Source organism: Coregonus clupeaformis, chromosome 31 (genome assembly GCF_020615455.1).
Source record: "Coregonus clupeaformis isolate EN_2021a chromosome 31, ASM2061545v1, whole genome shotgun sequence".
In the NCBI taxonomy this organism is placed as follows: domain Eukaryota; kingdom Metazoa; phylum Chordata; class Actinopteri; order Salmoniformes; family Salmonidae; genus Coregonus; species Coregonus clupeaformis.
Genome location: NC_059222.1, coordinates 45,675,759 through 45,689,354, shown reverse-complemented (window position 1 = coordinate 45,689,354; position 13,596 = coordinate 45,675,759). Strand labels below are relative to the sequence as shown.

The 13,596-nt window shown below is 44.6% G+C and overlaps 1 protein-coding gene across 1 annotated transcript in view; it reads left to right on the top strand.

The window, feature by feature from the left end:
• The first annotated feature begins 2,760 nt into the window (after positions 1-2,760).
• The window catches only part of LOC121547767 (vesicle transport protein SFT2A-like), a 35,978-nt gene continuing 25,142 nt past the window's right edge, over positions 2,761-13,596 (top strand). The window contains exons 1-3 of the mRNA XM_041859184.2: positions 2,761-3,007; positions 3,908-3,994; positions 7,393-7,475. Of these exons, the coding sequence (XP_041715118.1) occupies positions 2,942-3,007; positions 3,908-3,994; positions 7,393-7,475 (236 nt within the window). The 5' untranslated portion in view covers positions 2,761-2,941. The remainder of the gene's footprint in view (positions 3,008-3,907; positions 3,995-7,392; positions 7,476-13,596) is intronic.

Genomic DNA, 13,596 nt, shown 5'->3' with positions numbered 1-13,596 from the left:
ATATGTTATAAATTTAACAGTAATCCATACTCACGCTCAGTACTACTGATCTTAATTTGGTTTATCCTACAATACAATATGCAGATTTTGTTTTAACAGGTTCTGCTTACCTTTGTATTGACGTCCGTTTAGATCAGTTTCCTGAGGCGAGCTGGATTCCCGGCTGCTCCTGCGAACAGGTCACCCGTCCTTCTGATCCGTCTCTTACTTGTCTCCTGTCTCTATCAACTTTTATGGACCGAATTCAGAGTTAGAAAACCATCCTCTGCTACCAATTTTGTTGATGATCACAAGTTTACTGGAGAACGGAGACCAAGTAGAGACTTTCGGACAAGGTGGATAATTGTATAATATAAGGCAGTTTATTCAGAGGTAAAGATATCTGTAAATAGCGTGCACGGACCCGTTCGTCAATCTCGTAGGGAGATATCTGAGAGAGAGCCCCTAAACATTGTGTGCTGACATTTTATACAATAAAATGAAGTAGGTTGAATCTAGCAGTTCTGATCTTCTGATTGGTCCTGATGAGTTGGGCGAGGTCACCTCCAGGCTAGTGTCACTGTTGCATTGGCTCTGAGTCGGGTTCTCTGTCTTCAGATGTTCAGCCTAAGAGAAGGGGATTTTTTGTGTGTGTGTGTGTGTGTGTGTGTATGTGTGTGTGTGTGTGTGTGTGTGTGTGTATGTGTGTGTGTGTGTGTGTGTGTGTATGTGTGTGTATGTGTGTGTGTGTGTGTGTGTGTATGTGTGTGTGTGTGTGGGGGGTGTGTGTGTGTGTGTCCTCAGAGCAAGAACTCGTGAGTTGGAAGAACTGAGAGACCTATGGCGTGGGTGTTGTCCTTAGCCACCTGCTGATAAGGCTGACAAGATAGAAGTCTTTTGTGCATTGTATTGAATACAAAGGCCCAACACAAAATGGGTCATGCACAAGATTTTAGTCAGACCAAGCTATAACATTATATATTTACTACGACACTAACATGACTTTGTTTTATCTTCCTGTCACATACATGTCTAATGCTTTCTCTGTGCTGCCAACACTGCAGCTCAACACAGACTGTAAAAACACCTGCTATGTGCCATGAATATTATATATTAGGGGGACGTAAACTTCCAGGTATGAACAAACAGAAAAAATACAACATTGATACATTTTGCAGTTATTTGTTTTCTGTTACTCAATGCCCCAATTTGGAAACCATGAACGAGTTGATATACAATTTTGGTTTTGGTTTTCAACTAGAAAAATGATAAAATGATGAATTTCCTCTTGTTTGGCCTTGCCAATATGAAAGGAAATAGGAATGATCCATATGATTCCTCTCTGCCTTAACCATAATGGAAAGCACTCTTTTTCGTAGCAGGTTAGGGTTAGCGAAAAGGCTGTAATAACTTGCTACGAAAATCACTTTTTATCGAGGTGGCGTGAAAGAAAAAGTGTCCCTTAACCATAACCCTTACCTAACCCCTAACCGTTTTAAATGTCAGTTTAAACGGGGTGACGTCAGAGTTGGACGTCCCAAGGCACTTACACGTTTCTGATTCACCACTGCCAGTCTTGGATTAGTGCAACCTGCGGAGGCCAATTTTAGTGACAGGCACATGGACATTAAAACCAGAACATTCTGTGGGACTGCTCACTGAGGTATAATAAGAACGACGTTTGCACGTCTGGAAACTGTGTATCAGGATTTTGTGGTAATTTACACAGATGGTTAAAAAGATCCAAGGACAGGATGTACTGGGTCAGCATTTGTAGTGCAGGAATGTGGGGTGGCAGTCAGGAAACGTATTACAGATCATCTGGCTGTATATATGGCGGAGCTGATGGCCATCCTGTTGGCCTTGCAGTGGGTGGAGGAAGTCAAACAAGACAGAAGTTATTTGCGCTGATTCATGTTCAGTGTTAATGAGTCTCCTGTCCTTTAGCTGACGCAGTAGACCTGCTTTGAGGTGCTACAAACCCATGGCAGGATTAAACAGATGGGTATTTGAGGGCCAAGCTCCCTGCCATCCAGGACCTCTATACCAGGCGGTGTCAGAGGAAGGCCCTCAAAATGTGTCAAAGACTCCAGCCACCCTAGTCATAGACTGTTCTCTCTGCTACCGCATGGCAAGCGGTACCGGAGTGCCAAGTCTAGGTCCAAAAGACTTCTCAACAGCTTCTACCCCCAAGCCATAAGACTCCTGAACAGCTAATCATGGCTACCTGGACTATTTGCATTGTCCCCCACCCCATCCTTTTTACGCTGCTGCTACTCTGTTAATTATTTATGCATAGTCACTCTAACTCAACCTACATGTACATATTACTTCAACTACCTCAACTAGCCGGTGCCCCCGCACATTGACTCTGCACCGGTACCCCCCTGTATATATAGCCTCCCTACTGTTATTTTATTTTACTTCTGATCTTTTTTTCTCAACACTTTTTTGTTGATGTTTTATTTTACTTTTATATTTAAAATAAATGCACTGTTGGTTAAGGGCTGTAAGTAAGCATTTCACTGTAATGTCTGCACCTGTTGTATTCGGCGCATGTGGCCAATAAAATTTGGATTTGAAGATTTACTTGGGTCCCAGCCCATGTCCCTTCCGTCTTCAAGAGAGCGAGCGTTGCACCGGGGCTGGCAGGTAGGATTTAGTTTCTCCCTGTCGCTGGCCCACACTCCAGTACCGTAGGTGGCGGTAATGCACCATAACGTTGGATGCCAACCGCCGATAAACCCCACTGAAGAAGAAGAAGAAGGGACTGCTTTGCTGGATGCTCTTCTCGCGCTGCCTGTCAGGTGTAGCCATACGTAGTAGAGCATAGACACGCCCAATCGTGAAGTCCTAGGAAGTTAGTTAGCTAGACAATCTAGTTTCGCATTTTAGTTTAGCTGTCTGGCTAGCTCATTTAGCTCCAAACAAATAATCCACGTATACATATTTATTGTCAACGATGGACAAGCTTCGTAGTATGATAGGGGGGCGAGAAGACAACGAAGAAGCAGGCCTCACGGCGCAGGTAACACATTATGTTGTCGTACTTTATCTGGGTTTGCGTTAGCTTTGCTAGCTAGCTAACCTTGGCATTGACACATGACGAGTCGAGTGGTGCATTTTCCGTGGACGACATCAAATGCATCATTTTGCTTGTTCTTTGTCACGAGTATTTCAGCTAACGCTATACCTTGTGTTATAATTGATACTCTCAACATATGTGTATGTCGACTGCGCTGAAATAGTTAGCTAACTAACTAGGTAGTAGGAGTAATGCCGCGCATGCGCCGATGCTGCTCAGGTGAAAACTAGCGAGCTTTGACCATAGAGATCCTAATTTATTATATGTAATTGTATGGCTGTGACAACTAACAATCTCTTATCGTTAATCCTCTGTATTTGTATGCATCACTGCTCTTTACATGCTTTCATAAGGAGATGATGGATCCGATGAGGTAAGGTTTGTGTTGAACACTGGTTTTCTTCCACAAGAAGACAGGCTTTTATCTAATTCATTCACTTAGTGATACACTTAGTTGAAGACATGCGGACATTGTGTTCATTTCCTTTACTAGTAATGCACACTTCAAAACAGTGCATTTGTTCAAAAAACAATGCTACTCAGCTGATTTACATTACAACCATAGCTTTTCCTTTTCGTGTCTTGTGTTATCAGATGTCTTGGAACAAAGATTGATTAGTGCTGGTGTCATAGAAATTGACCTACGTCCCTTTTTTTGTTTTTGTGTAATTGTCTGTTTTTTATGTGTGCAGATAGGCCTAACTTAACTTCTGCTCTCTTATTTGCCCCCTTGTCAGCATGGTAGAACCATCAGTAGGAAGAGAGACCTTGGGTCTCTTGGGTCTGTGTGTTGGGTCGTTGCCCGTCTTGTCTTGTGACATCCTACCATTGTTCTCTCCTCAGGTCCTGGATGCCTCAACCCTCAGCTACAGCACCCGGGTGAAGTGGTTTGTCATATGCTTCGCCTCAGGCATCCTGTGCTCCATACTGGTGAGAATCTGCCCTATTTCTGTATATGTTTTTTTTTGGAGGGGTGGGGTAGATCAGTTGTAATATTGCAGATAGATTGTAGCTTCCATCAATGTAATTGTCTGCATTTCCAGTATTATTGTGAGTCCCTTTTCCCTGGTATAGTGCACTACTTTTGACTTGGGCTGTAGATGGGTTGGTTGTTTAGCAACAAAACGGATGCATGCGCAACTATGTGGGCAAATCCGACGGGGTAGATTGTTGATGGCATGTAAACTGTATTTCGACGCCAATGTTTATTAAAAACAGATGAAGTCAGACAATGAGCTCTTGTCTTTCAAATACGTCGTTACAGTTGTTGGCTAGCTAGCTAGCACATTTTAGCCATGTTAGCATAGACGTGACATTAGTCAAAACAAGACATGATAATCGAGCTGAAAGGAGTCACTTACGATTCCCCACATGACAGTTTCTTGTCATTGTTTCTAGTGGTCTGGCCATCCAGAACCATAACAACACAAGGCCCTTTGCCCCTTTTGAAGCGCCCGCGTTAGTTCTCGAGACGTTGTCAGCTACCCCGTCTATATGAGTCAGGTCCCCCTGTCCACATAGTCTTATAAATTATAATCTAAAAGGCCAAACTGATCAGAGATCAATACTACTCTGAGACAGTTTACAGGCACTGGCCTATTTTCCGCCTGTCTGTCTGGATCATGCCGGTAGTTTCATGAGTTTGTGGTGTTTGACCTTTTCAGTAAAGCAACTCTTCCTGTTCTAGGGAATACTTATTGTCTCACTATCTGTTGGAATGTTTGTTTGCACTTTCCGCCTTCCCTTCCAATGCCCACAACTGTTTCCATCCACAAAGCACTTTCTTATCAGGTTCTCTTCCTCATACACGCTGTGCAGCGTTCTCCTTCTGCCATCCACCTCAACAAACAAGTATCTGTACACAGCATGATACCAGTGATGGCTGTACACTACAGTAAACCACATCCTGATACCAGTGATGGCTTTACACTACATTAAACCACAGCATGATACCAGTGATGGCTGTACACTACAGTAAACCACATCCTGATACCAGTGATGGCTGTAGACTACAGTAAACCACATCCTGATACCAGTGATGGCTGTACACTACAGTAAACCACATCCTGATACCAGTGATGGCTGTAGACTACATTAAACCACATCCTGATACCAGTGATGGCTGTAGACTACAGTAAACCACATCCTGATGTTAGTGTGGTTATGGTATGGCCTGCCTACAGAACAGTTGTCCCCTCTGTTAGTGTGGTTATGGTATGGCCTGCCTACAGAACAGTTGTCCCCTCTGTTAGTGTGGTTATGGTATGGCCTGCCTACAGAACAGTTGACCCCTCTGTTAGTGTGGTTATGGTCTGGCCTGCCTACAGAACAGTTGTCCCCTCTGTTAGTGTGGTTATGGTCTGGCCTGCCTACAGAACAGTTGTCCCCTCTGTTAGTGTGGTTATGGTCTGGCCTGCCTACAGAACAGTTGTCCCCTCTGTTAGTGTGGTTATGGTCTGGCCTGTGTACAGAACAGTTGTCCCCTCTGTTAGTGTGGTTATGGTCTGGCCTGTGTACAGAACAGTTGTCCCCTCTGTTAGTGTGGTTATGGTCTGGCCTGCCTACAGAACAGTTGTCCCCTCTGTTAGTGTGGTTATGGTCTGGCCTGTGTACAGAACAGTTGTCCCCTCTGTTAGTGTGGTTATGGTCTGGCCTGCCTACAGAACAGTTGTCCCCTCTGTTAGTGTGGTTATGGTCTGGCCTGTGTACAGAACAGTTGTACTGATAACATCTCTGGAGACACTGCATACTGATTATTCACACCATGTTAACAGCCATTCATAACGGAAGACCTATAATTATTTTCCTCATTCATAATCGATTCTACTAGTTCAGGAATGCGTCTTTTAACATGAGTCATGTATTTGTATGCACCGTTGGTCTTTCATAAGGAGATGGATCAGATGACGTAAGGTTGGTGTTAAACACCATGGGTTTATTCCACAAGAAGAGAGCCTTTATCTGATAGCCTATATCAGTGCTCTCCAACCCTGTTCCTGGAGAGCTACCCCTCCTGTAGGTTTTAACTCCAACCCTGTTCCTGGAGAGCTACCCCTCCTGTAGGTTTTACCTCCAACCCTGTTCCTGGAGAGCTACCCCTCCTGTAGGTTTTACCTCCAACCCTGTTCCTGGAGAGCTACCCTCCTGTAGGTTTTACCTCCAACCCTGTTCCTGGAGAGCTACCCTCCTGTAGGTTTTACCTCCAACCCTGTTCCTGGAGAGGTACCCCTCCTGTAGGTTTTACCTCCAACCCTGTTCCTGGAGAGCTACCCCTCCTGTAGGTTTTACCTCCAACCCTGTTCCTGGAGAGCTACCCCTCCTGTAGGTTTTACCTCCAACCCTGTTCCTGGAGAGCTACCGTCCTGTAGGTTTTCGTTCCAACCCCAGTTGTAACTAACCTGATTTTTAGCTTATCAAGCAGCTAATTATTAACAGGAGTGCTAGATAACCTACAGGATGGTAGCTCTCCAGGAACAGGGTTGGAGAGCCCTAGACTATATGATCAACTTAAAAAAGAAACTTCAATGAGTCAAGGATCCTGTTTTTGTGAACCAAGATATCCATGTGGAGAAAGTGATATGGTGTTTTACAACTAGGTGGCAATCATGTAACATTATTGTATTTGTAACATTTCAGGGAACCCTGAAATTTTCCTTAGGCCTACAGATTGTTCTTGTTCAAAATAAAATACAAAAGCAATACAAAGATTAGCATTTTTAAATATTTAAACTACCCGATATTTACCAAATAGCCTAATTCCAGGGAACATTGATCTAGCGTACCTATTCTTTATTTTTATTTTAGTCATTTAGCAGACGCTCTTATCCAGTGCATACATATATATATTTTTTATACTGGCCCCCCGTGGGAAACGAACCCACAACCCTGGCGTTGCAAGCGCCATCCTCTACCAACTGAGCTACACGGGGCCAGGAGTTTATAGCCGATCAGACTGGTCATACAGCCTGACGGTAGGGTAATGCCTAGGTGGACGTGGCAGGGTAATGCCTAGGTGGACGTGGCAGGGTAATGCCTAGGTGGACGTGGCAGGGTAATGCCTAGGTGGACGTGGCAGGGTAATGCCTAGGTGGACGTGGTAGGGTAATGCCTAGGTGGACGTGGCAGGGTAATGCCTAGGTGGACGTGGCAGGGTAATGCCTAGGTGGACGTGGCAGGGTAATGCCTAGGTGGACGTGGCAGGGTAATGCCTAGGTGGACGTGGCAGGGTAATGCCTAGGTGGACGTGGTAGGGTAATGCCTAGGTGGACGTGGCAGGGTAATGCCTAGGTGGACGTGGTAATGATTTAATGTTGTGTGTTTTTAACCAGGGCACTGCACTGCTGTTCTTACCCGGCGGCACCAAGCTGTTTGCTGTGTTCTACACACTAGGGAACCTCGCTGCACTCTCCAGGTGAGTGAGTCATTCATTCATTCACTTGTTCATGATTTGCAAGCAATACTGTTGTTACTGCAAGAGCTAAAGGCAAAGCTATTTCCATTCCAAGCAGTCCAGGAATTAAGCTTTACTAAATGCATACTTAATGCGTATACTTTTTACATTTAAAAATAACATTACATTTCAATAGATGCCCAGAAATGAATTATTTTTTAATGTGTGAGGTAATTTCACTGGAAGTTCCCTCCTATCCATCTAACTTGACTTTGGATGAACTTGACCCAGACACTGAGTTGTTGGTGTTTTGGTTTTGGAACATCTCTGTGTAGATTTTGAATGTTTAGCAACACTAACCTAACGTGATTGATGGGGTGCCTAACCTTTTAGTCCACACTATCAATTCATAATTTCCCGTCCCGTCAACAATTTGGAATGTATGCAGTAGCAGGCAGTAGCTTCCCAAGTGGAGTCTCCCGAGTGGCGCAGTGGTCTAAGGCACTGCATCGCAGTGCTAGCTGTGCCACTAGAGATCCTGGTTCAAATCCAGGCTCTGTCGTAGCCGGCCGCGACCGGGAGACCCCATGGGGCGGCGCACAATTGGCCCAGCGTCGTCCAGGGTAGGGGAGGGAATGGCCGGCAGGGGATGTAGCTCAGTTGGTAGAGCATGGCGTTTGCAACGCCAGGGTTGTGGGTTCGATTCCCACGGGGGGCCAGTATGAAAAAAATAATAATTATGCACTCACTAACTGTAAGTCGCTCTGGATAAGAGCGTCTGCTAAATGACTAAAATGTAAATGTAATATGTAAGTGTCCATTGAGTTAATTGTAGAGGGGTGTTCAAGTCATGGAATTAGAAGGAGATCTGGTCATAGGTTCTGTCCCTGTTCTAGTGAACAGAAGCACACTGGACGGGTTTCCCTATTTGAGCTTGGTGTAGTAGTCCTGTGTGGCTCAGTTGATAAGAGTACGGCGTTGACAACACCAAGGGTCGTTGGTTCGTTTCCCGCAGGGATCACACACATACGTGTGCACTCACTGTACTGTAAGTAAGTTGCTTTGGACACAATATACAGCTGTCTAGGATTCATTGTGGTATAGGGTTTCTATAGTTCAGGACATGTGGTTCAGTGCAGCAATGTCTTTTGGTTGAGTTCCTGATGGTGGAACATGTCTGTTGGGTTTATTTCTCCATCTAAGAATCAAGAGAGGGTTGAGCTGTCAGTTGAACGTATTACGTGTGACTCTCTCCAAGATACAAGTCATACCATAGACTCAAAAAATGGGACCCAATGCCTCTCTGCTTGGCACTCAGCATAAAGGAGATTGATTTGGGGGTAAGGCCCTGCGCCAGACTAGCGTCCCGTCCAGGGGGGTGTAATTGTACATCAGAATCAGGAGATGGGCTCCTGCCCCTATGGGCCGTTCTGGCTCGGACAACGCTAACTTTTCAAACGCTTACTTACTATAATACTGAACAAAAATATAAACTCATCATGCAACAATTTCAAAGATTTACAGTTCATATAAGGAAATCAGTCTATTTTAAATAAATTCATTAAATCAAATGTTATGCACCGAATACAACAGGTGTAGACCTTACCGTGAAATTGCTTACTTACAAGCCCTTAACCAACAATTCAGTTTTAAGAAAATATTTACCAAATAAGCTAAAGTGAAAAATAAATAAGTAACACAATAAATAACAATAACGAGGCTATCAACAGGGGGTACCGGTACCGAGGCTATCAACAGGGGGTACCGGTACCGAGTCAATGTGCGGGTTACAGGTTAGTCAAGGTAATTTTTGGACCTAGACTTGGCGCTGCGGTACCGCTTACCGTGCGGTAGCAGAGAGAACAGTCTATGACTTGGGTGGCTGGTGTCTTTGACAATTTTGAGGGCCTTCCTCTGACACCGCCTTGTGTATATAAAATTGAAGTCGGAAGTTTACATACACCCTAGCCAAATATATTTTTCACAATTCCTGACATTTAATCCTAGTAAAAATTCCCTGTCTTAGGTCAGTTAGGATCACCACTTTATTTTAAGAATGTGAAATGTCAGAATAATAGTAGAGAGAATGATTTATTTCAGCTTTTATTTATTTCATCACATTCCCAGTGGGTCAGAAGTTTACATACACTCAATTTGTATTTGGTAGCATTGCCTTTAAATTGTTTAACTTGGGTCAAATGTTTCGGGTAGCCTTCCAGAAGCTTCCCACAATAAGTTGGGTGAATTTTGGCCCATTCCTCCTGACAGAGCTGGTGTAACTGAGTCAGGTTTGTAGGCCTCCTTGCTCGCACACGCCTTTTCAGTTCTGCCCACACATTTTCTATAGGATTGAGGTCAGGGCTTTGTGATGGCCACTCCAATACCTTGACTTTGTTGTCCTTAAGCCATTTTGCCACAACTTTGGAAGTATGCTTGGGGTCATTGTCCATTTGGAAGACCCATTTGCGACCAAGCTTTAACTTCCTGACTGATATCTTGAGATCTTGCATTCAATATATCCACATAATTTTCCTTCCTCATGATGCCATCTATTTTGTGAAGTGCACCAGTCCCTCCTGCAGCAAAGCACTCCCACAGCATGATGCTGCCACCCCCGTGCTTCACGGTTGGGATGGTGTTCTTCGGCTTGCAAGCGTTCCCCTTTTTCCTCCAAACATAACAATGGTCATTATGGCCAAACAGTTCTATTTTTGTTTCATCAGACCAGAGGACATTTCTCCAAAAAGTAAAATCTTTGTCCCCATGTGCAGTTGCAAACCGTAGTCTGGCTTTTTTATGGTGGTTTTGGAGCAGTGGCTTCTACCTTGCCTCCAATAGGCTAATTGACTCAAATGATGTCAATCAGAAGCTTCTAAAGCCATGCCATCATTTTCTGGAATTTTCCAAGCTGTTTAAAGGCAGAGTCAACTTAGTGTATGTAAACTTCTGACCCACTGGAATTGTGATACAGTGAATTATAAGTGAAATAATCTGTCTGTAAACAATTGTTGGAAAAATTACTTGTGTCATGCACAAAGTAGATGTCCTAACCGACTTGCCAAAACTATAGTTTGTTAACAAGAAATGTGTGGAGTGGTTGAAAAACGAGTTAATGACTCCAACCTAAGTGTATGTAAACTTCCGACATCAACCATAGGTCCTGTATGGCAGGAATGTACTTGGCCATACGCACTACCCTCTGTAGCGTCTTACGGTCGGATGCCGAGCAGTTGCCATACCAGGCGTTGATGCAACCGGTCAGGATGCTCTCGATAGTGCAGCTATATAACTTTTGGAGGATCTTGGGACCCCATGTCAAATCTTTGCAAGCTCCTGAGGGGGAAAAGGTTTTGTCGTGCCCTCTTCACGACTGTCTTGGTGTGTTTGGACAATGATAGTTTGTTGGTGATGTGGACACTCGACCCGCTCCACTACAGCCCCGTCGATGTTAATGGGGGTGTGTTCTGCCCTCCTTTTCCTGTAGTCCACAATCAGCTCCTTTGTCTTGCACACGTTGAGGGAGAGGTTGTTGTCCTGGCACCACATGGCCAGGTCTCTGACCTCCTCCCTATAGGCTGTCTCATTGTTGTCGGTGATCAGTCCTACCACTTTTGTGTATTCGGCAAACTTAATGATGTTGTTGGGGTCATGCTTGGCCATGCAGTCATGGGTGAACAGGGAGTACAGGAGGGGACTAAGCACGCACCCCTGAGTGGCCCCCGTGTTGAGGATCAGCGTGGCAGATGTGTTGTTACCTACCCTTACCACCTGGGGGCGGCCCGTCAGGAAGTCCAGGATCTAGTTGCAGAGGGAGGTGTTTAGTCCCAGGATCCTTAGCTTAGTGATGAGCTTTGAGGGCACTATGGTGTTGAACGCTGAGCTGTAGTCAATGAACAGCATTCTCACATAGGTGTTCCTTTTGTCCAGGTGGGAAAGGGCAGTGTGGAGTGCGATTGAGATTGCGTCATCTGTCATCGGGCGGTATGCGAATTGGAGTGGGTCTAGGGTTTCCGGGATGATGGTGTTGATGTGAGCCATGACCATCCTTTCATGGCTACCGACGTGAGTGCTACGGGGCGGTAGTCATTTAGCCAGGTTACCTTAACTTTCTTGGGCACAGGGTCTATGGTGGTCTGCTTGACACATGTCGGTATTACAGACTCGGTCAGGGAGAGGTTGAAAATGTCAGCTGGTGCATGTTTCAGTGTTACTTGCCTCGAAGCGAGCATAGAAGGCATTTAGCCCGTCTGGTAGGCTCGTGTCACTGGGCAGCTCGCGGCTGGGTTTCCCTTTGTAGTCCGTAATAGTTTCCAAACCCTGCCACATCCGACGAGTGTCAGTGTCGGTGTAGAAGGATTCAATCTCAGTCCTGTATTGACGCTTTGTCTGTTTGATGGTTCGTCTGAGGGCGTAGCAGGATTTCTTATAAGCGTCCGGATTAGTGTCCTGCTCCTTGAAAGCGGCAGCTCTAGCCTTTAGCTCGGGGCGGATGTTGCCTGTAATCCATGGCTTCTGGTTGGGGTATGTACGCACGGTCATTGTGTGGACGACGTCGTCGATGCACTTATTGATGAAGCCGGTGACTGAGGTGTTAGTATTTGTATTTATTAGGGATCCCAATTGCCAAGGCAGCAGCTACTCTTCCTGGGGTCCAAACATATTAAAGCATTTACATTACATATAAAACAAAAGATAAAACAGTACATCATATAACATTATTACACCACTACATATCTACAATACAAAATGTTTAATACCACCATACAACAATATCACAATGTGTGCGTATGCATGTGTCTATACCCTTGTGTGCGTCTCATCACAGTCCCCGTTGTTCCATAAGGTGTATTTTTACCTGTTTTTAAATCTGATTCTACTGCTTGCATCAGTTACCTGATGTGGAATAGAGTTCCATGTAGTCATGGCTCTATGTAGTACTGTGCTCCTCCCATAGTCTGTTCTGGACTTGGGGACTGTGAAGAGACCTCTGGTGGCATGTCTTGTGGGGTATGCGTGGTTGTCCGAGCTGTGTGCTAGTATTCCAAACAGACAGCTCGGTACATTCAGCTTGTCAACACCTCTTACAAAATCAAGCAGTGATGAAGTCAATCTCTCTTCCACTCTGAGCCAGGAGAGACTAACATGCATGTCATTAATGTTAGCTCTCCGTGTACTTTTAAGGGCCAGCCGTGCTGCCCTGTTCTGAGCCAACTGTAATATTCCCAAGTCCCTCTTTGTGGCACCTGACCACACTACTGAACAGTAGTCCAGGTGTGACAAAACTAGGGCCTGTAGGACCTGCCTTGTTGATAATGTTGTTAAGAAGGCAGAACAGCGCTTTATTATGGACATACTTATCCCCATCTTAGCTACTGTTGTATCAATATGCTTTGACCATGAGTCTACAATCAAGGGTTACTCCAAGCAGTTTAGTCACCACAACTTGCTCAATTTCCACATTATTCATTACGAGATGAAGTTGAGGTTTAGGGTTTAGTGAATGATTTGACCCAAATACTATGCTTTTAGTTTTGGAAATATCCAGGACTAACTTATTCCTTGCCACCCATTCCGAAACTAACTGCAGCTCTTTGTTAAGTGTTGAAGTTATTTCAGTTGCTGACGTGTATAGTGTTGAGTCATCCGCATACATCGACACAATGGCTTTACTTAGACAGCTGCCTTGGGGAATTCCTGATTATGTTTCAGAGGTTTCCATTAAAGAAAACCCTCTGTGTTCTGTTACAGGTAACTCTTTATCCACATTATAGCAGGGGGTGTAAAGCCATAACACATACATTTTTCCAGCAGCAGACTATGATCGATAATGTCAAAAGCCGCACTGAAGTCTAACAAAACAGCTCCCACAATCTTTTTATCATCAATTTCTCTCAGTCAATCATCAATCATTTGTGTGAGTGCTGTGCTTGTTGAATGTCCTTCCCTATAAGCGTGCTGAAAGTTTGTTGTCAATTTGTTTAAAGTAAAATAGCATTGTATCTGGTCAAACACAATTATTTCCAAATAGTTTACTAAGGGTTGGTAACAGGCTGATTGGTCGGATATTTGAGCCAGTAAAGGGGGCTTTACTATTCTTAGGTAGGGGATAGACTTTTGCTTCCCTCCAAGCCTGGGGGCACGC